Here is a 26,102-nt window from a genome sequence, read left to right on the forward strand (position 1 = left end):
GGGTCACTTGGCCAGTAGTAACTAAGGCTGGTGGGTATCAGAGAGTGGCTGGGATGTAACAAGCCAGCTGCTGGCTCTAGGCTGTGAGCCACTGTAGCAAAGTACTGAAGGCACTCAGGGTACAGAGCATGCAGTGACATGGTCCCTCACTGGTCTGGATTGCATTCCAGAATGTGACAGCCTCCCGAGACATTCTGCCTTCATACCTTAGACACCTGATGCCCAAAAGCTCACAGGACAGCTCACTTGCCAAACATCAGTGAGAGGACTGAGCACCAAGCAGGGAGCTAGAGTGTGAGGCAAAGGTTTCCCTGAGCAGCAGGGTACTGACAAAAGAGAAATCAGCCAGTGTGTTAGCAGCCAGGAGGAGACTTTGGGTGATGGAAAAAGTACCTTATGCCTCTGGATTTTCTCAGGGTCAATGGTTCTGTTGCTCTGAGTACAAAGCAGTAGCGTCATAAGCACCAGAAAATTGCTGTCACCCATAGGGGCCCTTTTCAGTGAATGGAGTTCAATGAGAATGAGTCGGGGAGGATTTAGCATAAAATAATCCAATTATTTTTAGGTTTAAAACAGCCTCTGGTGGATGTTAGCACTCTCAGTAAAATGGTATTTTATTGTTTGCTGGAAAGGAAGGGAAATTAATAGAAGAGTATCATGTGAAATCTTATGAAATTGTGGAACTATTAACTATGGTTTGTAACCTGTCCTTTAAATCAGCTTCTGTACCCAATGACTGGAAGATAGCTAATGTAATGCCAATATTTAAAAGGGCTCTAGAGGTGATCCCAGCAATTACAGACCGGTAAGTCTAACGTCAGTACCGGGCAAATTAGTTGAAACAGTAGTAAAGAATAAAATTGTCAGGCACATAGAAGAACATAACTAGTTGGGCAAAAGTCAACATGGTTTCTGTAAAGGGAAGTAATGTCTTACTAATGTATTAGAGTTCTTTGAAGGGGTCAACAAACATGTGGACAAGGGGGAATCCAGTGGACATAGTGTACTTAGATTTCCAGAAAGACTTTGATAAGGTTCCTCAAAAAAGGCTCTTACGTAAATTAAGTTGTCATGGGATAAGAGGGAAGATTCTTTCATAGATTGAGAACTGGTCAAAAGACAGGGAACAAAGGGTAGGAATAAATGGTAAATTTTCAGAATGGAGAGGGGTAGCTAGTGGTATTCCCCAAGGGTCAGTCCTAGGACCAATCCTATTCAATTTATTCATAAATGATCTGGAGAAAGGGGTAAAGAGTGAAGTGGCAAAGTTTGCAGATGATACTAAACTGCTCAAGATAGTTAAGACCAAAGCAGACTGTGAAGAACTTCAAAAAGATCGCACAAAACTAAGCGATTGGGCAACAAAATGGCAAATGAAATTTAATGTGGATAAATGTAAAGTAATGCACATTGGGAAAAATAACAACAGCTGTACATACAATATGATGGGGGCTTATTTAGCTGCAACTAATCAGGAAAGAGATCTTGGAGTCATCGTGGATAGTTGTCTGAAGACGTCCATGCAGTGTGCAGCAGCAGTCAGAAAAGCAAACAGGATGTTAGGAATCATTAAAAAAGGGATAGAGAATAAGATGGAGAATATCTTATTGCTCTTATATAAATCCGTGGTACACCCACATCTTGAATACTGCATACATATGTGGTCTCCTCATCTCAAAAAAGATATACTGGCATTAGAAAAAGTTCAGGAAAGGGCAACTAAAATGATTAGGGGTTTGGAGAGGGTCCCATACGAGGAGAGATTAAAGAAGCTAGGACTTTTCCGCTTGGATAAGAGGAGACTAAGAGGGGATATGATAGAAGTATATAAAATCATGAGTGGTGTGGAGAAAGTGAATAAGGATAAGTTATTTACTTGTTCCCATAATATAAGAATGAGGGGCCACCAAATGAAATTAATGGGCAGCAGGTTTAAAAGAAATAAAAGGAAGTTCTTCACATAGCACACAGTCAATTTTGGAACTCCTTTCCTGAGGAGGTTGTGAAGGCTAGGACTATAACAGGGTTTAAAAGAGAACTAGATAAATTCATGGAGGTTAAGTCCATTAATGGCTGTTAACCAGGATGAGGTAAGGAATGGTGTCCCTAGCCTCCATTTGTCAGAGTGTGGAGATGGATGGCAAGAGAGAGATCACTTGATCATTACCTATTAGGTTCATTCCCTCTGGAGCACCTGGTATTGGCCACTGTCGGTAGACAGGACACTGGGCTGAATGGACCTTTGGTTGACCCAATATGACTGTTCTTATGTACAAAGGATTGTTTCAAGAGCATAATCATCTCTCTTGTCTTGATTTCCCCCGTCTGTTTATTGTATCCACCAATTATCTCTTCTCTGAAAATTAGATTGTAAACTCTTTGGTGGAGGGACTTTGTTGTTTGCTTGTACAACGCTTAGCACAATGGGGTCCTGATCCCTGACTGCAGTCTCTAGACACTACCACAGTGCAAATAATTAAGTTAAAATAATCCCATAGTTAACATATACATTAACAGCCAAATTTTCCCCTGTAAGATCTATAGATATGCTTTTGGTTTTTTCCAAAAATGGACTGATTGTTTTTAATGGCTTGTTTATAATGGATCAAATTTAAAGGGCACATTTGCTCTGTTGAATTTTAAATATTAGCTTCAGTGCTGTTTAAATATTTGCAAAATAGAAAGAAAAACTAGATAGGGAAAATGTAGTTTTCATTTTTACTTCAATTTTTTTCCACAGTGAAACTCAGGATGAAAAATGTTAAGAGCTTTGTTACAGTTGTTACTATTATGTATTTCTATTACAATAGTACCCATAGGCCCAACAGAGGTTTTGCGAGGCATTGCACAGACACATAGTGAGAAGCCGTCTCTGCCCCAAAGAGTTTACATGCTAAATAAATAAGGCAGAGAGACTGATTTGCCCAAGGTCACATAATTGGTCAGTAACACAGGTGGAAATGGAACCCAGATCTTCTGACTCCCAGCCCATTGCCATAGCTACAGGACACTGCTGCTTCCTGAGAGATATAATAATAACAATAAGTTTTTACCTCCAGATCAGCAGTTACCCTTTAGGGGAGCTGGCAGTTCCTTTACTGAATGAACTTTTGTTATAGAAGTGCAGTCATTTAATTTAATTAAAATAATTTCCTCATACAAACTGTGGACTAAATCTTGTTATCCTATAACTGTGGACTAAATCTTGTTCCCATAGAGGTGAATGACTATATTGCATAGGAACATAGGAATTGCCATAGTTGATCAGACCTGTGATCCATCTAGTCCAAAATTCTAGTGGCCAGTACCATATGTTACAAAAACAAAAAGCAAGAAATTCTATAGTGGACTATTATTGAATAATTTGCCAGAGGGGGAAGTTGCTTCTGCTGGTTTATGCCTTGGAGCATATCAGTTTTTATCCCTTTATTTAAAAAAAAAAATTCTAATATAACAGCAGATGTTCTGATTATCCATATAAATGTATAATACTTCTTAGTACTAAACTCTTGACTTCAATGATATCTAGTGGCAATGACTTCACAATTAATTTATGCATTTAGTTATGACATTTCACCTCTCCCTTGTGCCTCAGTTTTACCATCTGTAAAATGGGGGTAATGATACATACCAACCTCCTTTGTAAAGTGCTTTGAGATTTACTTATAAAAAATATCAATAATTTATATAAACCATTGTAATTGTCAATATTATTTTCTATTCCATTTCTTATCCACCCTACATTTTGTTTGCTTTTTAATTTTTTTTTATTTATGCTTCACATTGAGCACTGGTTTTCATTAGCTGAGCTGTCCACAATGTCCTGTTCCTGAGAAGTCATAATGAGTAAGGATTTGCAGGATTTGGCTCTAGCTTACCTAATGTGAAAATTGATCTCACACATCTCTTTTGAAGGGAGAATAGTATTTTAACCTCCAATTCAGCTAAAGCTGAATGTCTTTATGATTTTTAGCACATGGGTGGGGGGCACTCCCTGTTGTTTCTGAGACAAGTTTAGGATTCTGTGTCAGGCACCATCGGAGTAGTAGAGAAATAGATGGATATAGTGATTGCGTGTGGGCAAGACATGCAAGGCAAAGTTTAGGTAGGAAAAAAAGACAGCTGAATGGTCTTGAACCAATCAATGACCTCTGAGTCAGCTTGGGAAGACCTCCAGGGAGCCCAACATGAAAAGAGTAACTCTACCCTTATCACCATGTGACCATGCTAGTCAAAGCTGTGCTCTTGTTTATACCTGGTCAATCCCCTGGAAGTCACTGGGATTGTGAAATTTGTCAGGGCAGACATTGGACTTCATTTCACAGGGTCTGCGTGGCTACAGCTAAAGGCAGAAAGCTGTTTGAAGGGGCATAAGGGCTTTACTAGTAACTCCAGTACTAATCACATGAAAATCTTGTATTTTAAAATTTCAAAGCTTCCCTCTGTGGAATCAGAGACTGTGGTGTTCTGAAATGGGAAAGGTCTCCTGACTTAGGGAAATAATATTCCCTCCAAGTCTAGAAGGGCATGACATTTTCTCCTTGTTTGATTATATTAAGTATATTAAATATGACCTAATTTTTTAAGGTTGCTCAAGCTGAGAGAGTTCAAAGGATTTTGAATGACATTTTTTCAATTTATTTTTGTTAAACCTTTGCAATAATTGTAAATAATCACTCTTATAAAGGACACATGGCAGCGGTCAAGTAATCCTTCATGTACATGAGTATATGTTTTTGTGCTAAGGAAATGCACAAAAGAGAAAGCAAGAGAGACAGTTAGATCAAAACTTAGCTAACATTTTCAGATAAACTAGGATTTAACAGTCCTTGGCGTTTAAAGCAAAAAGCCCAAGAAAAATATATGGCATCATAAAAGGTTATTGATATTCAGGTGGCAACAACTTATCAGGAATATCAGCTTCTCAATGTAGTTCTTCACCATTAGAAAATAGGGTTCCGTTTTTATTTTTATTATTATTAAAATGAGACAATAGGAAGGGCTTAGCACTATCATAGGTGACAGAGATGTAACTTTTCATCTATTAGTAACTGAAGTTTGGCAGGCTTAATGCTGAGGTCTGGAAATTTAAAGAAGCAAATTTGAAAGACTAGATTGTTAATAGTCTGTGTTGACTATGAGATTATTACAGAAATATCTGAGGTAACTGAAAAATTAGTTGTGTAAAATCCCAAGCTTGCTTTATTCTCTAGCCTTACTGATGATTGGTTCTTATTGCAAGTGTTGCCAACTCTTGCGATTTTATCCCATCTCACAAAAATTGATGTTTTCTTTAAAGATCCTGCTCCTAGAGTCAGGTGATTAGTTGTTTGTTTGTTTGTTTTTTAAAGCATACAAGCGCTCCCAACCCCCTCCATGTTTCTAGCCCTTATAGTGGAACAGAAGATCTTGAAATTATGAAACGTAAAGTCTCAAAAACCAGAAAACAAATATCAATATTTTTTGTTTGTTTTAGAGCCTAATTTTTAAGCCAATTTCATTATATTTTATAACTTGAGGTTGGCAATACTGTTGTATGTTATGAAAGTGACACCAGAGAATTAAGCTCTCAACTTTTTTAGCCTCTTTGACAGAAAAATCATCTCTAGTAGTAAATTTCAGGTGTTCTAAAACCTGAATGACTGTTTTTTATGTTTTTTAATTTACACTCTTTATCTTGTTATTTTTAGTGGTGTTCTGAAAGTGAACATCCTTAATCTTACCATCAATCTCACTAGATTGTTTTTGGTTTTTATGCCAAATTTTTATTGGTTGATAAATGTATTATTTTGTATGAAACAATATGATTTTTTACTCCAAGGAGTCAAATTTAATTTATTGGAGAAAAAACTCAATAAAAACTAGATGTTGACTGCAGAAAAATGTCTCATCCAATGGACATTAGATACAGATGTAGAAATTAAAGAATTAAAATCAGATTACTGGCCAGCTAATCCAAATGTTCCTATTATAGAGATCAAGTATCAGAGGGGTAGCTGTGTTAGTCTGGATCTGCAAAAGCAGCAAAGAATCCCGTGGCACCTTATAGACTAACAGACGTTTTGGAGCATGAGCTTTCATGGGTGAATACCCACTTCGTCAGATGCACGTAGTGGAAATTTCCAGGGGCAGGAGCTTCAGTTCATCTGCAAATTTGACACCATCAGCTCAGGATTAAACAAAGGCTGTGAATGGCTTGCCAACTACAAAACCAGTTTCTCCTCCCTTGGTTTTCACACCTCAGCTGCTAGAACATGGCCTCATCCTCCCTGATTGAACTACCTCATTATCTCTAGCTTGCCTGCATATATATATACCTGCCCCTGGAAATTTCCACTACATGCATCTGACGAAGTGGGTATTCACCCATGAAAGCTCATGCTCCAAAACGTCTGTTAGTCTATATGGTGCCACAGGATTCTTTGCTGCTATTATAGAGATGGCTAACAGGAATCATGGAAGGGCCTGAGGATAGAGTCAGGGGGCTGGTCTACACTGGGGGAGGGGATCGATCTAAGATATGCAACTTCAGCTACGTGAAGTTGAAGTATCTTAGATCGATTTACCTCTCATTCTCATGGTGTGGGATTGACATCCACAGCTCCCCCTGTCGACTCCACTACCGTCGTACGCGCTGGTGGAGTTCCGGAGTCGACGGGAGCGCTTTCGGGGATCGATATATTGATCCCCGAGAAATCGATCGCTACCCGCTGATATGGTGGATAGTCTAGACGTACTCAAAGATACAATAGGTCTAGTAGATAGGGAACTAAACAGGGACTTGTAGAGATTAATGGAAGGAGGAGGCACACATCAGAGCCCTAGGGGGGCTCTTGTTAGGGCCTTAGTGGGGCTCTGGGTGATCGCTACTTCTCACCACCCAACACAGATGTAATGATGTTGAGTAGTGTCGGCAAAAGAGAAACTAACAACTAATTATTCCTCAAGAAAAGTTTTTAATGACTTATGACTATAAAGGCAACACAGACAGAATGTGCCTAATGACAATGTGCCTAATGACTTTACGTGTACTGTAACCATCCCCAACCAACACAAGTTCATATGCAATACTAATACATTGATTAACTATATTTTAGTAGCCTTAACCTATTTATAACTTTATCTAATCAATTTATAAACTCTTATTGACTTTTATGATAGCTTGATGGTAACTTATACTGAAGACAGGCACAGCGGCTTGCAAAGCTACTATGATTTATAAACTACTAACTTTACCAATGACGTACCTGTTTCTAGCAAGGCACAAACATATACAGTTACTATATATTGATTAAACCTATAGTTTTAATACAGACTTAAGATTAACCAGCTCCAGCATCACCAGACCGTTTTAGTTCATATCTCACCCTGCATTTGTCCAAAGATGCATTACCTTTCAGTTGACCATTTCCTGCACTGGCCAGGCACAAATTGTCAGTGAAGCGCAAGTCCCTTTGGTTCATGGGGTGTATCTGAGCCTGACAAAGAGTGATTTTTTTTAGGTCCACACACACACACATACACACACGCCTCTGCTTCTTATTTACACGGTATTTGCTGGCCATGCTTCAAAACAAGTCAACCAATCAAGGTGGCCAAATTGCGGTTGTTTTGAGCTAATGAACTGTGAACCAGTGCTCAGCTCAGCTCTTCTCTATTTGGCTAATAGTGGTCAATTTGCTAGACTCAAATATGCTCGATTCAGCTTAAAGAAGTGTCTGGTTGCAGAGCATAGTAACCGCAAACCTGTATCAACCTTTACAGAGTTTCCTTCTTAGTCTATAAAGCTTCCTAGATAGATTATGCTTATGCTTACAGGATTCTACTGTACTCACTTCTTACAACTTCTGGAAGTTTGAGGCCTGACAGTTCTTAGCCTGATACTACTTGACAAGGCTTATGCACACTAATCACAGGACTAAAGACCAAGATTCTCTTCTTGGTTCTGCCACTAACCTGCTGCGTGATCTTGAGCAAGTCATTCACCTCTTGGTGCCTGTTTCCTTTTGCCTATCTGATCTACTTAGGTGGCAAACTCTTCAGGGAAGTGGTTGTCTCCTACTCTGTGTGTATTCAGTGCCTAACACAATGGAGCCCAATCTCAGTTGAGGCCTCCAGGCACTACTGTTATACAAATAATAAATAATTATAATGTTCCTCATCTTGTTCGTCCCACTTGGAGTCATGGTAAGAGCTGTGTAATATGCTGATTTATGTAACATTCCTCCCCTTTGGTGCCAGAGTGGTGATGAGAGAGAGAGAGAATAACCCCCTCACCCCGAACCAATAAACCCTCAGTGAGATTTACCATCTCACTGCACAACCTATCAACTCATTAGTAGAGTTGCTCAAAATATTTCATGGGAAAGTTCTCCTGCCGAAAAATACTTTTTTGACAAAGCTGATTTTTTTTTTAACTTTTGGCAAAAAAATATAGGCTTCAATGTGATGATTTAAGTTTTTCCTCAGGAAATTTTGGAAAAAAAAAGTCACTTTGATTTAAAAAGTCATTTTGATTTTTTGAAATGGAAATGTTTTAAGTAAAAACAAAGTGAAATTTTTTGTTTTGTTTTCTCAAAATGTCGATTCACAAACAAGGTCTTGTTTGGGTTTGAAACTTCTCAGGGGCAAACCAAAAAACCTCAAAGAAAGATTATTTTTTTTCAACTGAAATTTCGCAGAGGAAAAGTTTCAGGTTTCCCATTAATTCTGCTCATTAGTTAAGAACCGCCTTAAAACTAATCCACAGTCAGAAACTAGCTCAGTGGTTTGAGCATTGGCCTGCTAAACCCAGGGTTGTGAGTTCAATCGCTGAGGAGGCCATTTGGGGAACTGGGGTAGAAAATCTGGTGATTGGTCCTGCTTTGAGCAAGGGGTTGGACTAGATGAGCCCCTGAGGTCCCTTCCAACCCTAATATTCTATGACATTTCTGAATCTATGACTTGATTTGGCAGGTCTAATCTTTAAAGGAAGTGTCTCCTAGCTCTTCTGGTGTAGTGTAGTTAGAGAGGTGTTTGCAGTAGCTTGTACTGGGATGTTGGAATTTTGCAATGTCTGAGACCTGAGGTAAAGAGCAAAGGGTGCAAGAAACACTTTGCCAGAATGTGACTTAGCTGCTTTTACACCCATCTGCCTAGTCTCCTATAGGTTTAAATGGGATTTTTGGTTTATGTTTCCAATTATGTGGTTTTAATTTTTTGCTCTCTCAAAGGATTGGAAGAGACTGAAATAAAATATTTAATTCACAAAGCTCTGCCTTGAGCATATTTAAAGCTATGCCCCACACGCAGTGAGGCCAAAGCATATGCCACTGCTGAGCCAGGTGCATAGCTCCACCTCCCGTTGCCTTGTGAAATGTTAGGATTAATCCAGTGCATTTAAATCAGATTGCCGTAATACAAATTCACTACAGTACGTTACACTGGAACAGGCAGTAACTTGTATTCCTAGCGCTGTTGGTCAGCATCTTGCATGTGGCCTCCCAAGTGTTCATTTTCAATATCTACAGTGTGCGTACTTCTCAACTGAAAGTGTCCCTTCGGCTTATGTAGCAGTAACTGTCCTGGAGTGAGCGAACAGAGGTGGATTTATCTGTTCTGCACCTGTGCTGAGGAGAGAGAGACATAGCTCACTGGTGTGAAGAGATGAAAGATGGAATATCTGAAGTTATCCATGGTCAGGAATGCTCAGCAAGTGGCAGAGAGAAAGACATGGCTCAGCAGGGTTTTTATAAGTGCAGCAGAATACACAGTACAGCAAGAATCCATATAATCAAATGGCATAAGCAAGGAGACAGAGGCAATGGCCCCCAATACCAAATTAAATGCTATGCTGAATGATGGATTTTTCTGTATTGCTTTTCATGTATATTTAAAGTTTTTACTGTAGAAATAAATAAATATTGAAAGATGCTAATTTTCACCTTATAAAGTGAGGGCTGTTGCCCTATTATTAATAGTTATCTGTACTACAGTATTGAAGTATATAAGTATGATAACGTAGGGGCAGTACTTGGACCCCAGTACACAAGGAGTTAACACCAACTTCACTTTCCCCTCCCCTTGGAAAATCCTCCTGGGAAGGGCTGCTGGAAAAGAGCAGAGGCGAATGTTTATGGGTCGGCCTGGGAACTGAGTGATTCCCCAAGGTTATTTTACTTATGGAAACGTGCACTGATTTTTATCGACAGACATTTACTCCTGCTGATTCCTACTTGTTTAGTCCTGCTGTGACACCCTCAGCATACAATGGTGTTGTGTTCACAGCGTATACACAGAGAAGTTAGTTAAAAAACAGAAATATTCTTGCTGGAAGGATACAGTTAACACTGCTTTTTTCCTTAGAAATCAAAACAATAATGCACAAGAACCCCCAAACAGAGGGAAAAAATAGGCTGCTCCCTAAGGCAGAGAGAGACAACTCACCCCGCCTTGCTTTAATTGGCTCTCTTCAGACTGACTCTGCTTGTACGCACCACACTTTGCAAGCAGGACTAGTATCTACTCCCGCTTCCCCTTCCACACTCTTAAAGTGATAGTTTCCAATTCCAACAAACTCTTCCTTCCTGGAAGAAGCTAGTTTACAATAAGCAGTTTAATTTGGGTCAAATTCAGATGTTGGCAATTTTAATTGGGAGGGAATAATCTGGGAACAAAAAAATATATGGAGACTAAAACTTTGAAACTCGAGTGCCCAATAGAGCCTAGGCACTGAACTGAGAACCTGTGACAGCTGTGAGGGCTCACTAAAAGTCAGGCTGCCTTTACTTAAATCTCTAAATGTGGATTTAGCTGTCTAACTTTAGGTAGCCAAATTTCAAAATTTGTCCATAAATCCCAGACAAACCTTAGTTAAGACTGAGTTACTATTGGAAATATCACCCTTAAAAATTATGTTAACAGAACACTGTGCAGCAGTTAAAAGAAACAAAATGTTTAAAAGTCAAGAAATTAATTGAAGATTCATTATCATCCTTAACTCTGACCCCTGTATCACACCCTATGCCAGCTGCATTTTCTTTGTGGGCCACAGGCATCACTAGACTCACCTACTTCCTGTGTCTTGACTGGTAAACAACACCCGTGTATGGGCTAGAGGCTCAATCCTCCCCCAGTTCAACCAGCAATTCTGAACCCAGACACCAATATACTTCTTACTATCTCATACAGGCCAGATGTACAACTGTCCTTCCACCCATCCTTCTGCTACAGACTAGAGCCTACATAATTTTACACCTTAAGTTTTAAAGCCCAATAAGGTCCGAGGACCCCAATTTTACCCCATCCACCCTCCTGATACAGGCTAGAAAAGCTTCTGTAACTAGCCTGTTCAGCCTCCAAATAGGGGTCTGAGTCTCTAGATATAGCCCAGAGATCCACTTACTCCATATACCCTATACCTACTGGCCAGATTGCCGGGCAAACACAAGTGGGTGTGGAAACATTTTCTTCAGCCCCTGTCCTTTGGAAAGGCCCCGCACCAATGTGTAGTTCCTGCTAGGCAGCTTCCTTATGCCCACTGTCCAGACACATTGCACTTCAGGTTGGTCACCAAGTAAAGTGAAATTTTAATGTGGGAAGAGGGGATTGAGGCTCACTCTTGGAGTCCATCTCCAGGTGTGACACAGCTGGGACACTGCATGATGTCCTAATAGCTGGTAAATTGTTGGTAGCAATCATCTATGCCATGCCTGTTGACATTAAAACTCTAGTGCAGGGGTTTGATCCCAAGAAAGCAAGGATCCTTTCTTACTCTGCCTCGGACAGCGTCTTGTGGTGTGGTGCAGAGATTCCCTCTTATACCACATCAGCCAAAAGGGACAAACTTGCTTCTGTGCTATTTATAATCTTCTTTTTATTTCAAACAACGGAATTACATTTGTTTTTTCCCCTCCCTCTTTGTTACAGGTTGACAAAGTGTGTGGCCAGCCCCAAGAAAGAGAAGCAAAACCTTCACCAGATAATACAGTGCAAGCAAAGGACGTGTCTGAAACACAGGCCCTCACGATGGCTCACTCTGCTAATCTAAACAATAAAAGGAGGTAACCCTACGTAAAACATATCTCTAAGTGCATTGAAATAAACCTTATTCCTCATAGTTTGCCCTAACTATTTCTCATACAGGAGTGTTTAAACCCAATTATGTCTTCTGATATCCACCCACAACAGCCCTAGGCTTTCCTCAGAGGCGGTGCTAGTCCATTGGGGGCCCTAAACAGGAATCTTTTGGGGGCTCCCCCCCCACAACACATAATAAAAAGCAAATAAGGGGCCCACTTGAGCTGCTCGGAGGCCTAAGCAATTGTTTAGTCTGTTTAGGCCTAGCACTGGCTCTAGCTTTCCTGGTAGTTGCGTAGATATATTTGAGGGAATAATTGGTCCCTGTAGTGCTTTCCAGTTGAAGCCTGACAGTATTTGTTGCAGCCCAGTCCTGATGTCATTACTTAGTATTGACTCAGTCTTTAATTTGGCAAACTCTTACTGTAAATAATGTGAGCATGGTCAGAGTAAAAACTGGGTGACTTCAGGACATTGCCTATAGGAGTTTGTTTGCTCCAGGTCTTTAAGGACTATTGATATTGGGATGGATCATCCATGGAGGAAAGATTTTTGGCATACCTCTCCCAGTGGATTAGACAGTGGGCTTCTGGTGAATTTTCAGGGATTAGAGCAAGGCCAGGTCCATCTGCACATAGGCCCTGTGCCTCCACATTGGCTCTAGCCTTCCAGCCACCTTGTCAGTACAGCTACAAAGGAGCTGTGCTATTAAGGTGTTCCTCTGCCGTGATTCTCTTGTGCCTAAATTATGTGGTGGGGAGAGGGAATTTTGTGGTGCACATCCTCTCTAGCCCCTCCCGGCGTATGCACTCCTGCCCCCAAGTTGCCTGGTCTTCACTCCTTCCTCCACATGGACCTTAGATTAGGGTTTGGGTGGGGAAGGAGGATGTGCCACAGAAGGGAGTGCATCTCTCTGTGGAGTGTCTCTTCCATCTGTGCCTTAGGGAAGCTGATCCTACCCAGGGTTCGTTTAAGTGAATTTCATTGTCAGTGTACAAAAGAATTCCAGTTGCTTATTACTGGCTAAGTTAAATCCTGCTACATCAGTATAAATCTGGAATAACTTCGCTGAAGTTAGTGGAGATGGCTCTGGATTTACACTGATGTGACTAAGAGCAGAGTTTGGCTTTATTCTACCTGGGGGTCTGCATAGATGAGTTCAGGCTGTAAGATTTGCACTCACATCTATTTTGATTCTTGTCCAATTCTACATACTTTCTGAAAACCAAATATAAAAAAAGTTGAGACCACAGTGTACTTATCTATCACATTCTTCTGCAGTTTGCAACCAAAGCACAACAATTTGTGCTGGTGTTTGGGGCTAATTGATTTTCATTGTACAAACTGCATGAGATGTAAAAAAGCAAGTAGCATGGCTGGTAAAAAGTAAATTGGATTTTAAAAAATCAGTGGTAATAATCTGAAGTATAAACTGAAATACAGTTAAAAGAATTTGTTTTTTAAATGTACGGGTCCGGTTCTGTCCCCAATGAGATCTATCTCACTATCTTCACTCAGAATTGCATTTTAGCAGAATTGACTATGAGCCAGATCCTGAGCTGGTGTAAATGAGCAATGGAGGCACACCAATTTATACAGCTGAGGATCTGGCCCTGAGACTTTTAATTAACCAGAGAGCAGCTGTTTGATGTTTAGTAGTATAGATACCAAAGAAAATATAATAAAACGAATATGCCACTAATTATAAAATGTTGCCAAAAGCTGGTGTATGCATCATAACATCAACTGAGCAGAGCACATCCTTACATTTCACTGGTTAGTGTGATGTTTTATGGAAATGTAGTGAGAAAGGTATGATGAAGAACCAGCATACTAGGAGTTAATGTGTGAGCTGGTGTTGGTAAATATGTGGGAGATGAACTTCATCTTTCCAAGACCTGTGGGAAAACGGTCTATAAAATGTGTGCTTTGCTTTTGGAAATAACTGGAGAGCTATAAATATCAAGAAATATACAGTGATGGACTTACTATTTTTCATATGTCATTTAATCGCATATGTTATCAATAAAAAGCAATTTTAGCTAATATAAAATTTTATAACTGATGTATGAAATCCTAAGTGCAGTGAGTTATGTTAAAATATATTTAGACAGGCAGATATCTTAACTGTTATGGAGAATCTAGATTATGGGATTAATTAATTATAATGCTATGTGGTGCCATGACTTCTGGGAATTTAGAATACAAGGAGCAAGATTTTCAGTTGTGTATTTAGGTACTAACATGGTCCTCATAGCAGACCACAGTAACTAGTGGATTTTATCAAGACTCTGGGAGGTAGAGAAGTATTAGCCCCTCTTTACAGAAAGGAAACTGAAGAACTGGGTAGATATAATGATTCGCTGAGCCAGGAATAGGATCCAGGTCTCCCGAGTCCCAGTCTATTGCTCAGCAAATGAGACTATCCATCCTACTCATCCTGAATTCAATGGAGATACACCCACCAGTGTACATCAGCTGTGGATCAGGCCCATAACCTTTGCAGAATGATCCTGAGTTCAAAGACAAGAATTAATATAGTTTCCCATGTTTCTTTTCCCAACACACTGTGGGAATCACAGTGATCTCTGGTACAGCTCCTATTCAGACAGCCTGTATTTAAAAAAAAAATAGAGAGTGAGTATCTAACAGTTGTTTGCCTAGCCCACCATTCTGTAGTAAGCTCCACAGGGGTCTATCTATGCAGAGCCATATACAGAATCATGATTTTCAAAAGATGCTGCACCGCACACTCGCTTCAGTGGGATCTGAGGGTGCTTAGCACCTTTGAAAATCAGGCCATAAAATGATTGATGAATGACTAGTGGATTGAGTGAACATTTTTCCCCCCTCTGTTCCTCTGAGACAGTTACTTATCAGCCTAGCTGCTCTGCCTTTCCATTCTCATTCTGGTAGGATCTGGTTGGGAACAGGACCTTCTCAGTTCATCGTTCCTTTTCATGGAACTCCCAGGCTGTCCGCTCCTTGCTGCTTTATGATCGCCAAACGGCCCTCTTGTGTGCCAGTGAAATCCTTTGCTACGCTGTTTAAAGAATCTGTGACCACTTAAATTTAAGTTCCCTTTCCCCAGCTCTGGATATTCCCCTTCCCACTCCTCTTTCTCCATAAACTTCTCTTTTGTTTTTGTATGCTCCATCTTCTTTTGTTTGTTCAGGGAATGACTCTCTCTGCTTTGTTTTGTCTCTGGCTCCTCCCTTCTCATGCTCTACAGAGCTAGAAGCAGAACAGTGAGTTTCCCAGCTCATCAGCCATGACAGGTTGCTTATTGGTTGTCCCCATAACTTGTTCATGTTGAGAGAAGAGAGTCAGTGGGGATTCTGCACAGCTGTGGCTCTCTTAATGCAAACACACGCTGTTCCATGATTCTTCCCCTCTCTCCACCCCAGCCTAGGGCCTGTTCCTTCTCTCTCCCTCCCACAGGGATCAATTCTGTGTAGCTTGTAACCTGCACACATCCTCTGTATTGATTCTTTTGCTTTAAATCCCACCATGACCTAAGCCTCAGCAGGCAGACACACCCACAGCCTCTTCCTCTTCCTTGGGGTTTCCCTGTGACCAGTAAAGCAAACTATGTTACATCACATACCACATTATGAGACTTCTGGCTAAACAGTACCTTTTAACAGAGGCCACACTACTTATACTATGTCAAAGTGAAAATAGCAAGTTTTATTGATACGGATTTGACTTAGTGGTCCAAAGAGAGGTTTTCCAGTAGAGTATATACTGAAGCTGCTTCAGATGCATGGAAAGTTCTGAAGACAAATATGTACAATGTGGCAATCAAGAGCTTTGGAAAGAATACTAAAAAAAAGTCAACTGGTTCATAGATCATTTAGAGATACTGTTGAGAGGAAAAGATCTGCCCTGATCACCTACAAGTATACTCCTACTACTGATTCGCACAACAACCTAAAAGAAGCTCATAAGGTTATTCAAATAGTTTCCAGGAGATGTGCTCAAGAATTTTGGCTGGGTCTCTGTGACAGCATCCAACAGGCAGCTGATGCAGGTGACAGTAGATGGTTATATGAAGGCATCAGAAAGGCCATTAGTCCGATAAATAACAAGACAGCTCCGCTGAAAGATCTGGATGGCAATATCATAGCTGATAAAGGGAAGCAACTGGAGAGGTGGATTGAGCATTATGGAATGATACACTCAAGGGAGTCTGTAGTAGACCAACGTGTGTGAGCAAAATTGCCTGGGTTTGAAGTTATGACTTTGCTGGATGCCAAACCTACTCTAAAGGAACTTGAATAAAGCATCAAAAAGATTCTCAACCACAAAGCTTCAGGACCTGACTGTTTACCTGCTGAAATCTATAAATGTGCAAACAAAGACTTGCTGCAAAGATTGTACAAGGTACTGCTACTCTATTGGAAGGAAGAAACTGTTCTGCAAGATTTTAAGGATGCTTGTTTCATCCAACTCTATAAAATTAAAGGAGCCAGAAGTGATTGTAATAATCACAGAGGTACATCTCTTCTGAACATTGTGGGAAAAATCTTAAGCCGTGTTCTTTTACCTAGACTTCAAACTTTAGCTGAGAGAATCTCTCCTGAGAGCCAGTGTGGCTTCAGTTTGGGAAGGTCCACCATAAACATGGTCTCCTCTGTAAGACAACTGCAAGAAAAATGCAGAGAGAAATGTATTCCACTGTAGATGGCTTTTATAGATTTAACAAAAGCCTTTGACAGGGTTAGTTGGTCAGGGCTTTACAGTGTTCTGAAGAAGCTTACATAATGAAATCCTTACACAGTGGCATGAAGGCAACTGTAATGTATGAAAACCAGAAATCGAACTTGTTTAACATCAATAATGGAGTGAAGCAGGGTAGCATACAGGCTTCTACATAGTTTAACATTTACTTTTCTTTCCTGCTTCCACATGCATTCTGTGATGTTCAAGAGGGTGTCTATCTTAGCACCAGACATGATCGAGGTTTGTTTAACATTGCAAGGATCAGAACTAAGATGAAGTTGAAGGAGATCATCATAAGGGACCTGTTTGCAGATGATGCCATCCTTGTGGCTCAGAGTGTTTATATGCCCCACAACATCTTATTACCAAGTTCTCTGAGTCATGCAAAATCTTTGGGCTATCAATAAGCTTGAAAAAGCATATCATGCATCAAGGCTCTTCAGAACAAGTTCTAGATATCACCTTAGATCAGGGATAGGCAACCTATGGCACAGCTGCCGAAGGCGGCACGCGAGCTGATTTTCAGTGGCACTCACACTGCCTGGGTCCTGGCAATCTGTCCGGGGAACTCTGCATTTTAATTTTAAATGAAACTTCTTAAACATTTTAAAAGCCTTATTTACCTTACATAGAACAACAGTTTAGTTATATAATATAGACTTATAGAAGGAGACCTTCTAAAAATGTTAAAATGTATTACTGGCACGTGAAACTTTAAATTAGAGTGAATAAATGAAGATTCGGCACACTACTTCTGAAAGGCTGCTGACCCCTGCCTTAAATGGTATTCATCTGGATGTTATTTACCAGTTTTGCTACTTTGGGTCGACTGTTACCAGCAGTGTAGATCTTGATGCTGAGCTCACTAGTAGAATCAGCAAAGCATCCAAGAACTTTGGTCTTTTGCAAGACAGAGCCTAGAACAATAACAAATTGTCAACTAAAGCGAAAATCAGTATTAATGACTGACACCAAATATGCCATAAGACTAAACAGCTTTCATATAGATGCCTGCATAAAATTATTTGAATAAGAGGGGTGACAAATGTGGAAATGTTAATTTGGGCTGGTATGTCATTTGTGGGAACATTTGATTTGTAAGAAAAGACTAAGGAGGCTTGGACATGTCAAGTGAATGCCGGATTACTGGATCCCAAAGAGTGTGCTATACTCTGAAGCTCACAAAGGGACTGGGAAGAGACCCAGACTACTGCACAGATTTTGGGATGCTTGCAAAGATCACTTAGTATCTGAGGATGATTGGAAAAGGAATGCAGAATGCTGCTCTGTTTGCTGGAATCAGTTTGTAGATGGAGCAAGGCAGACTGGATCAAGCTTTTGTGATGACCAGGGACAGAAGAGGAAAGAATCTGTTTCTTGGATTCAGATTATTGCTAGTGCATAGGTGTGCCCTACCTGTGGACTGGACTGTCTGTCACTCATGCATTGGACTCAGCAGTCACCAGAAAACTCATCAGCACATACATAATGCTCTGTAAAGAGCGACAGTGTCATTAATCTACTGAGGGATGCCAGTATACTGTAAAATAGAGTAGATGTTACTCAGTTAACTAATTCAAAATGCTGATACTCCATTCCTGATCTGGCAACCTCCTCAAGTACATACTTAAGTAAAGCACAGGACTTCAGCAGGTGTCTTACTGTAAACACGTGCTTTAATCCCTTTGAGTGCAATGGATTTAAAGATGTGTTTCGAGTTCAGCATAGGACTTAGACATGTGCTTAATAGAGAAGTAATGCTGAATTAAATCTGTAATCAGATGCTCAGCTCTGGGACTACTCATGTACTTAAAATTAAGCTCATGTTCTGAGCGCTTTTCTGATATAACATGTTTGTGTTTTGCTAAACTTTATCTCTCACTAAAATAGATTCCCTAATTCATCTGCATCTAAATTCAGTTCCTGCACCTTTTTTTCTTAATTCTGCTAAATCTGTCTGCTTTGGGACAATGCACGATAACTGAAATTTGTACAAATACTGCATGGTCTTAGTAAATTTCTAATTCTGAATGTATTTACAACAATACATCATGAAGAAGATTTATAGATTTAATTACATTTTTTTAATTGCACAACACTCTTCAGAGATTAACTGAAACTGGCAACATTGCTGTTGTAGTCGTTTTTAACCTGGAGGTTACTGTGATGTATAGCAGGAATGTCAGGAAAAGTGAAGCTCCATGGTGATGTAGGAATGCAAACAGCATATATCTCAATCAGTAAATTGGGATTTTATTGCTGATTTCAGCACAAAACACTCTTCGGGCTTGGATCAGAACACTTGGCAAAGCCAAAATACCCTTCTTTAATATCTGTTCTGTAATATATTTTTCACTCCACTAAACACAGACTGGATACAGATCTACCTACAAATATAGAAATATATTCTGCTTAGCAAAGAAATAAAACACGGCATTTGGTCTCTGATTGGAGAAGGCAGCAATTGAAATCTTACTATGTTAAGGTTTCATTGTTATTTTGTGACCTGACGGTCTTTTATTCTTATTAAAATAACTAATTTTGAGTGTCTTAAGAAATGAATGAAATCAATTCCACCTATTTGATTTGAATTAAATGCATCTGTTGGATCCAACTGTAGGTGCTCGAATTTAATCAAAGAGGAAGTACAAAACACGTTAATGCCAACTGCAAAGCAAATGGCTATGGAGAAGATTAAAACCTTTCAGACCAAGTGTTGGTAGTCTGACCATGCACATAGTCCCCATTGGCCATTGTTCCCCAGTGTAAGGTCTGCTTTGTGTTTAGTTGGCCCTCTAGGAGCATCACCCCAGCGCAGGGGGGACCCTGTAGTGGCCAGCATGGAACTGGCGTAGCAGTACTCCCATGCCACCATCCCTCCATGTGGTTAGTATGGGGGCATAGTGGGTTAAAGAGGAAGTGATCAGGGCATCTCCACATGTTGACAATCCATAGCTTTTTGGGGCCATTAGCAGCCTTAGTAATTTAGAGCAGCCTTCCTCTGCCATCTTTTCCCCCAATTCTCTGACTTCTGCTTTGTGCTGCTCAGTGCTGTTGAAAATATAGTCCATTTTCTTCAGTAAAGCTTCACTAGGTATGTAAGGTGCACGAGGGTCTGTGTTGCCTTTTACATGCATGTATAGCTCCTAATGAAGCCATTGCATTATGCAGAAGTATTGAGGGGAGATTAGCCATCCAGAGACTGCTCTCACATTGACTACTCCTGATTTATTCTGGTGTAAATGAGAGCATAATCATGCTCCCCACCATACGAGAAATATTAAGCCAAATGTTTCTATACAGCTCAGGATGGCAGAACCACAAAACACATATGTTTACTTGAATCTGGACTGCTAAAAGAGACATTATCTTGTGGAAATAAGGGCTTTCCTAGAGCGATCTGTTTGAGCTGTTTCCTCTGGCATGATCCTGTGATCTGGCTTTTCTTCTTTGGAAGGTTCTTCTTATGCACATGAACCTGTCTCATTCAATGCTATCAGTTGTTGGGTCCCAGAACTGAACAGCACAAAAATCTGTTCTTGCATAACCATGAAGAGATTAAACAAATTGCTCATTACTCAGAAAAACAAAGACTTTCCACTTGTACTCCCTTTTGTGTGGTGCACATTCAAAGCCATTTTCCTATTGTTTTCTCACATACATGACAGCTGACCTGTATTCACAACTTTTCATTCTGTATATGAATATGGTAGATTTCAAGTCCATAGAATTTATTTTTAGCATGTTGTTGTATTTGCTGTATTTGTAATTGTAATTTTTGTTTGAAGCTATCTTAGGAAAAAGCTCTTCAACCACCAACCTGTGATGTTTTTCAGTAATGCATTGACATATTTTTAATTGTATTTATACTTCGGAAAATCTCGTGATAGTTTTCCTCATTTGTTTTCTGAGATAATCCTATGCATGTGCTTGGTGACCTTTTCTTTCAAATAATTTTTACTTTTTTCTTTGTTTCTCATTTCTTTCCCTCATTTGCCTGAATTCCTGCTTCTCCCCCACCCCCAACCTCTTCTGATTGATGCTTATTCTCCCCGGCCTATTCCAGTTCTCTGCCTCTGAAAGCTTCAAAGAATGACAAATCCAGAAGTTTGAAAAAAATCTCTCGGTAAGAATGAAAACAAGGTGACATATTTTGTTGTCTCTTTGTGTAGCTCATCCAAATTATAAGGCTCTTGGTTCCATTACCAACTCTGATCTAGGAAAGACAGACGTTTGAATACAGCTACTTTAGAAATCAATAATGGTTTATTATTGGAAAATACATTTTTCCTATTAAAATTTAAATAGTGTGCTTTTGTAAGAAATGAAAACAGTAGAAATCACACATCATTTTACATTTGCTAAGATATTATTTTGAGACTTTCTGTTTATGTATGTACATACATAACTGAAATCTTCCAAGAATACCAAAGGACTTTACAGCTTTGGGAAAACAGGGTAAGATGAACAGCACACTCTTAGAAGAGTGCATTTTGAGAGAACAGTATGTTTGGTAGCCTGGCCAGCCTTAAAGCTAGGCATCTCTGCAACCTCCATAGAATGGATAGCCCATAAGGCGATCCCGTGGGGGCAGGTAGTGATGTATAAGTCATATCTTTACTACTTAATTAATTACTGCACCAAGCAGAGAGAAAATTTGGGAGGAGGAAAGAGAGAGGCAATTGTGCTCATTGCATGCTTGTGAACACAGTAGCTGCACAGTTCTGCTGAAATGACATGAATAAGGTCAATTCACACCTTCCTTAGGATGGCCATCATGTTAAAATTACAACAGCTGTGTCCACACTAGGATTTAACCATGTGTTAATTACCACATAGTAGCTAAAACTTGGTGATAAAACGCCTTATTACCTAATGAAAACGAGGCCTAAGAAGGGCTAGAGGAAAAGGAATCCATCCCCCAACCCATGGTTTGACAGGAGTGGGTGTCTAGCTGCTCTGCTGTGTTTGCTACATCCTAGGGAGATGAGTATTGCTAAGGGCCCCCTTTGTCCCCAACATAGTAACAAGTACATTGGCAACTCCCCTGCAGCACTCCCCACCGTATCACCAAACCCCTCCTCCATGGAATGTCCCCCTATACAGCCTGCACCCTGGAAGCAATTGAACCAGAATGGTTTCATTGCCTTTCCATACTGCAGTGTTGATGGCATGGGAGAGCAGGAATAGCAACAACTGACTTTTTTAGAGCTCTAGTTTCAGTCTTTGTGTATGGCTTTGCTTCATGTCCAGAATAGTATCTTCATAGCACCAAGGCTTAGGGCTAGTCTACACTGGCAACACCAAAGTGCTGCCGCGGCAGTGCTTTAACATGCCTTGTGTGGTCGTGGAGCAGTGCTGGGAGAGAGCTCTCCCAGTGCTCTAAAAAAAACACCCCCAAGAGGCGTAGCTCCCAGTGCTGGAATTATGGCTCCAGCACTGGGGCACTGTTTACATTGGTGCTTTACAGCTCTGCAACTTCCTGTGCTCAGGGGGGTGTTTTTTCACACCCCCCCCCCGAGTGAGAAATTTGCAGCACTGTTTATTGCCAGTGTAGACAAGCCCGTAGACATCATGGGTACCAGTTAGGAGTACATAAGGTTACAGAAATACTCCCTATAATCTCACTCCTTGGTATTCTAAATACAGAGAACTACTCTGGTATCTGAGGTAAAGCTGTGATCATGTTGGTAATTATTTATTTTATATGGTCACCTCAGTAAAACAGGTGTAATCATGTATTAGGACATCAGCTGGTTGCCCTGGGAAGGAATTTTTCCCTCCATGCAACATCAAACAGGCTATTTGCGCTGTCCAGACTTTTTATTTTCCCTCCAAAACATGAAGCACGGGCCATTACTACAGGCAGGGTACCAGACTTGATGAGAGGGTGCATCCTATTTAAGACAAACCTGACATGGATGGTGATGGTGGGGTGGTGCTAACCCCCTCACAACTCAAGGAGGTTGGCTTTTCTACACTCGACTTGTATGCTTAAGTCACTGAATGGAGGATTGCATGGTTGGTTATAGGTAGCCTTTTCCATCCAGTAATAGCACTGACAGCATCTTTAATTAATCTCCCCCTGGCCTGGGGAGGGGGGAGGTAAAAATATTGACTTTTAGTTTTAGACAGAACACATCCATTTAACAGTAGAAGCCCCAAATAATGCTTTCTCTGCTGATACAAAAGCATTAAATGAAGAATTTTTCAATCCGTGTGGGATGCACTAATGCTGTTTGTTAACACTACCTTTTAAACACAATTTAATCTATTAATGCTGTGGTGAATAGGGACAGAGGATACATCAACAATAGGAATCCACTTTAAACAAGAGCAAATTAACTTTGCTAGATTTTTTCTTTTTGAAAGAGATGCAAACTTTTAATTTTACAGAACCATGAACCAAAGATTTAACTTACCCCAGGAATTCACTGCTCTGCTGTTAATTTCTTCTCTTCCTAATTTATAGAGAGTTCATCAGCTACATGAAACGATCCCGAACCTTTTATGCCTCTATAGCAGAAAGGCTGTGTGATGGAGACCTGGTGATGCGGGACAGCTCGACTTGTTGGAATGGAGAGGATGTTGTGGAAAGGTAATTGTGAGAGTCAAATTTTGTACTGAAGATGGACATATCTGGGTACACAAAACTGGCTTTCCAGATTCTCCTGGTGCTTTAAAAAGTGTTGTATTAGATATGATGTATTGTCGTGAAATGTCATATTACTTTATATGCTATAAACAGTTTAATGACCTTCATGATCCTTAAATATCTGATCATTTTTAAACACATGAGATTACAATAATGGGATCTTCAAGTAGTGTTGTATAATCTCTATAAGGAAAAAAAACATTTTGAATTATAAAGAATTCTACAGTGAACTGAAACACTTTCCAAAGAAGACTAGCTGACCCACTCGCAGATCCTCCTTGCTGGAAGAATAAGGGTCATGCTTTTAACAGTAAGGTGGGGACACTCTAGGTCCAGAAATACCAGATCATGCTATCTTGATCTTTTTTTAACCTACATACCAGTAAAGTTTTTCAGTGATGTTAAGTTGGTTGCTTTGCGTTTTGAAAGAAGGAAATGGAGCAGCTATGGAATAGGTCGTTCTGAGTGTGCAGACTCCTTAGTTTTATAAGCAAAATGGGAGGGCAAAGAGCATGTACCACAATTGTTAATTAGACTCCCAAAGTATGTCTACACAACAATAAAACACTTGGAACTGGCTCAGGTCAGGTGTCTCAGACTCACAGGGCTCAGGCTGCAGGGCTGTAGAATTGCAGTGTAAACATTCAGGCTTGGAGTAGAGCCTGCGTTTTGAGACCCTCTGCCCTTGTAGGATCCCAGGGTTCCAGAATGTCTACACCGCCATTTTATGGCCCCACAACCCAAGCCCCGAGGGCCTTAGTCCACTGACATGGGCCAGCTCTGGGTGTTTCATTGCAGTGTAGACATACCCCTAGAGTTTAATGAAGTTGATAGAGTAGGAATGGAACTTTCAGTTGGATGCTCTATTTCTCACCTTGGATCCTTTCATACCCAACCTGCCCCCTTCTGGAGACTAAGTATGTGCTGGTTTGACCTCATAAATACTATGGCCCCATGAGTTTGTGTAAAACAAAACAAAACAATACAAAAGCCTTGTCAGCAGACAACAATGTTCATTTCCTAGGCACAATAATTGCTGAAGTCTGCACTGGCTTCTAGGAAATGGTGGATCCAAGACTTTTGTTCACACTACAGAGAGGACATGAACAGTTTTAGAGGTAATGAGGGTCCAGATGGAGGCCCCAACCCTGCAATATGTTGCGCCTAGTCATTTTTCTGCACCCCTGCAGACTATGTTGAAGCCGGTCATAAAAGTCAATTCATCCATGTGCTTCACACTGCAGGATTGGGGTTCACAGGCTCTATTTTGCCACTGTGCTGGGGAGGCAGTGCAGCTCCAGGCAAGATGCAGCTCGAAGAGTTACTGTGCCTATAGCAGTCAGTGTTAACTGGAGCTTCCAAGGAATGCAGAGGGAAGAGCAGCTGCTTCATCACCCATGAAGAGAATGTAGTGTCTGGCCCTCTTTGTGCTTGGCTAGTGCTAGTGCTACTGGTGTGTGTGTGTATAGAAGGAGGCAATGCATGGTCACTCTGGACTGGCTTCAGCTCTAGCTCTGTGTAGTAATTGAGGTCGGGAGTATGAAAGGACCATACTTTGCCCTGTTGCTGCGTGTGTGCACAAAGCAGAGGTCCTGTGTGCCATCTTCTCCTTGCTCTTCCCAGTCCATGCAGGGCTGGGTGTAAACTTGCCCTCACATTTAGTGAAAAAACTCCCAAACCAATGAAAGCAAATAACCTGAGCATTACAGAGACTGGTTGATTGAAAGCATAAAACCAGTTTCATTTTGGGTACTCTGTGAGCAACTGCGGAACTACAGTAAGAGGAGGCCATGTTATGTTTCAGATGAAGCTGAGATACTGGTATCACCAGCTACAGTCAGGGGACAGGCAGACTAATGAAGATGGACTATTTGTTTCTTTGGAGTATTTGACATTGCATGACATGGTTTGGTTTTAATCTGAAATATGAGTGGTCCAACCTGCAATATGACAAATGTGACAAATTCAGTTATAGAAGTCTAACAAGCATCTCACACTGAAAAAAATGACTTGCTATGGTTGTAAAGCACTTTTCTGTGCTGCTCTCTGATGGCATTTCTGTACACACACAAATTCAGCATGTTGATATACGGTACCTTAAAGACATGTTTTCTTGCTTTTTTTTTTTTGCTTCGGCAGTTCAGGCAGCAGTCCAAGCAATGTTTTTTGTTTTGTTTTTTTTGCTTGGGGCAGCAAAAATGGTAGAGCTGGCCCTGATTAGGAATTTGTAGTTCTTTAATGCTCTTCATTTGTTCCTCAGGTAATATGAACCAGTCTTTGTACTGAAATTCAGAGTTGGAGATTTAGTTGAATACTGCATTCAGATGTGGTTGCCACATCTCAAAAAAGACTGGAATTAGAAAATATTCAGAAAAGGACAATAAAAATGATTAGGGGTATGGAATGGCTTCCGTATGAAGAGAGATTAATTGGACTGGGACTTTTTAGCTTGGAAAAGAGATGATTAAGGGGGGATATGATAGAGGTCTATAAAATCATAACTGGTGTGGAGAAAGTAAATAAACATCATCATGTTCCTATTACACCTCTGGCATTTAGGGCAGCAACAAAGCTCCTCCACTTCTGTCTGTTTCTGGAAAGTCTTTCAGTGGCTCCCCAGCTGTGCCCCAGGTTTTTCAGGTCAGCTTCCACAGTTCTTCGTCAT

General features: G+C 40.4%; 1 protein-coding gene across 2 annotated transcripts in view; it reads left to right on the top strand.

Annotated features, from left to right (window-relative positions):
* Positions 1 to 26,102, top strand: part of LOC115657579 (glypican-5-like) — a 651,971-nt gene that overhangs the window by 222,551 nt on the left and 403,318 nt on the right. Inside the window, exons 4-6 of one of the 2 annotated variants that reach the window (XM_030575622.1) lie at positions 11,908 to 12,041; positions 20,849 to 20,908; positions 23,255 to 23,380. In XM_030575622.1, coding sequence (XP_030431482.1) covers positions 11,908 to 12,041; positions 20,849 to 20,908; positions 23,255 to 23,380 — 320 coding nt within the window. The remainder of the gene's footprint in view (positions 1 to 11,907; positions 12,042 to 20,848; positions 20,909 to 23,254; positions 23,381 to 26,102) is intronic. The other variant, XM_030575623.1, reaches the window with a different exon arrangement.

This window comes from Gopherus evgoodei, chromosome 9 (assembly GCF_007399415.2).
Source record: "Gopherus evgoodei ecotype Sinaloan lineage chromosome 9, rGopEvg1_v1.p, whole genome shotgun sequence".
Classification (NCBI taxonomy): Eukaryota; Metazoa; Chordata; order Testudines; family Testudinidae; genus Gopherus; species Gopherus evgoodei.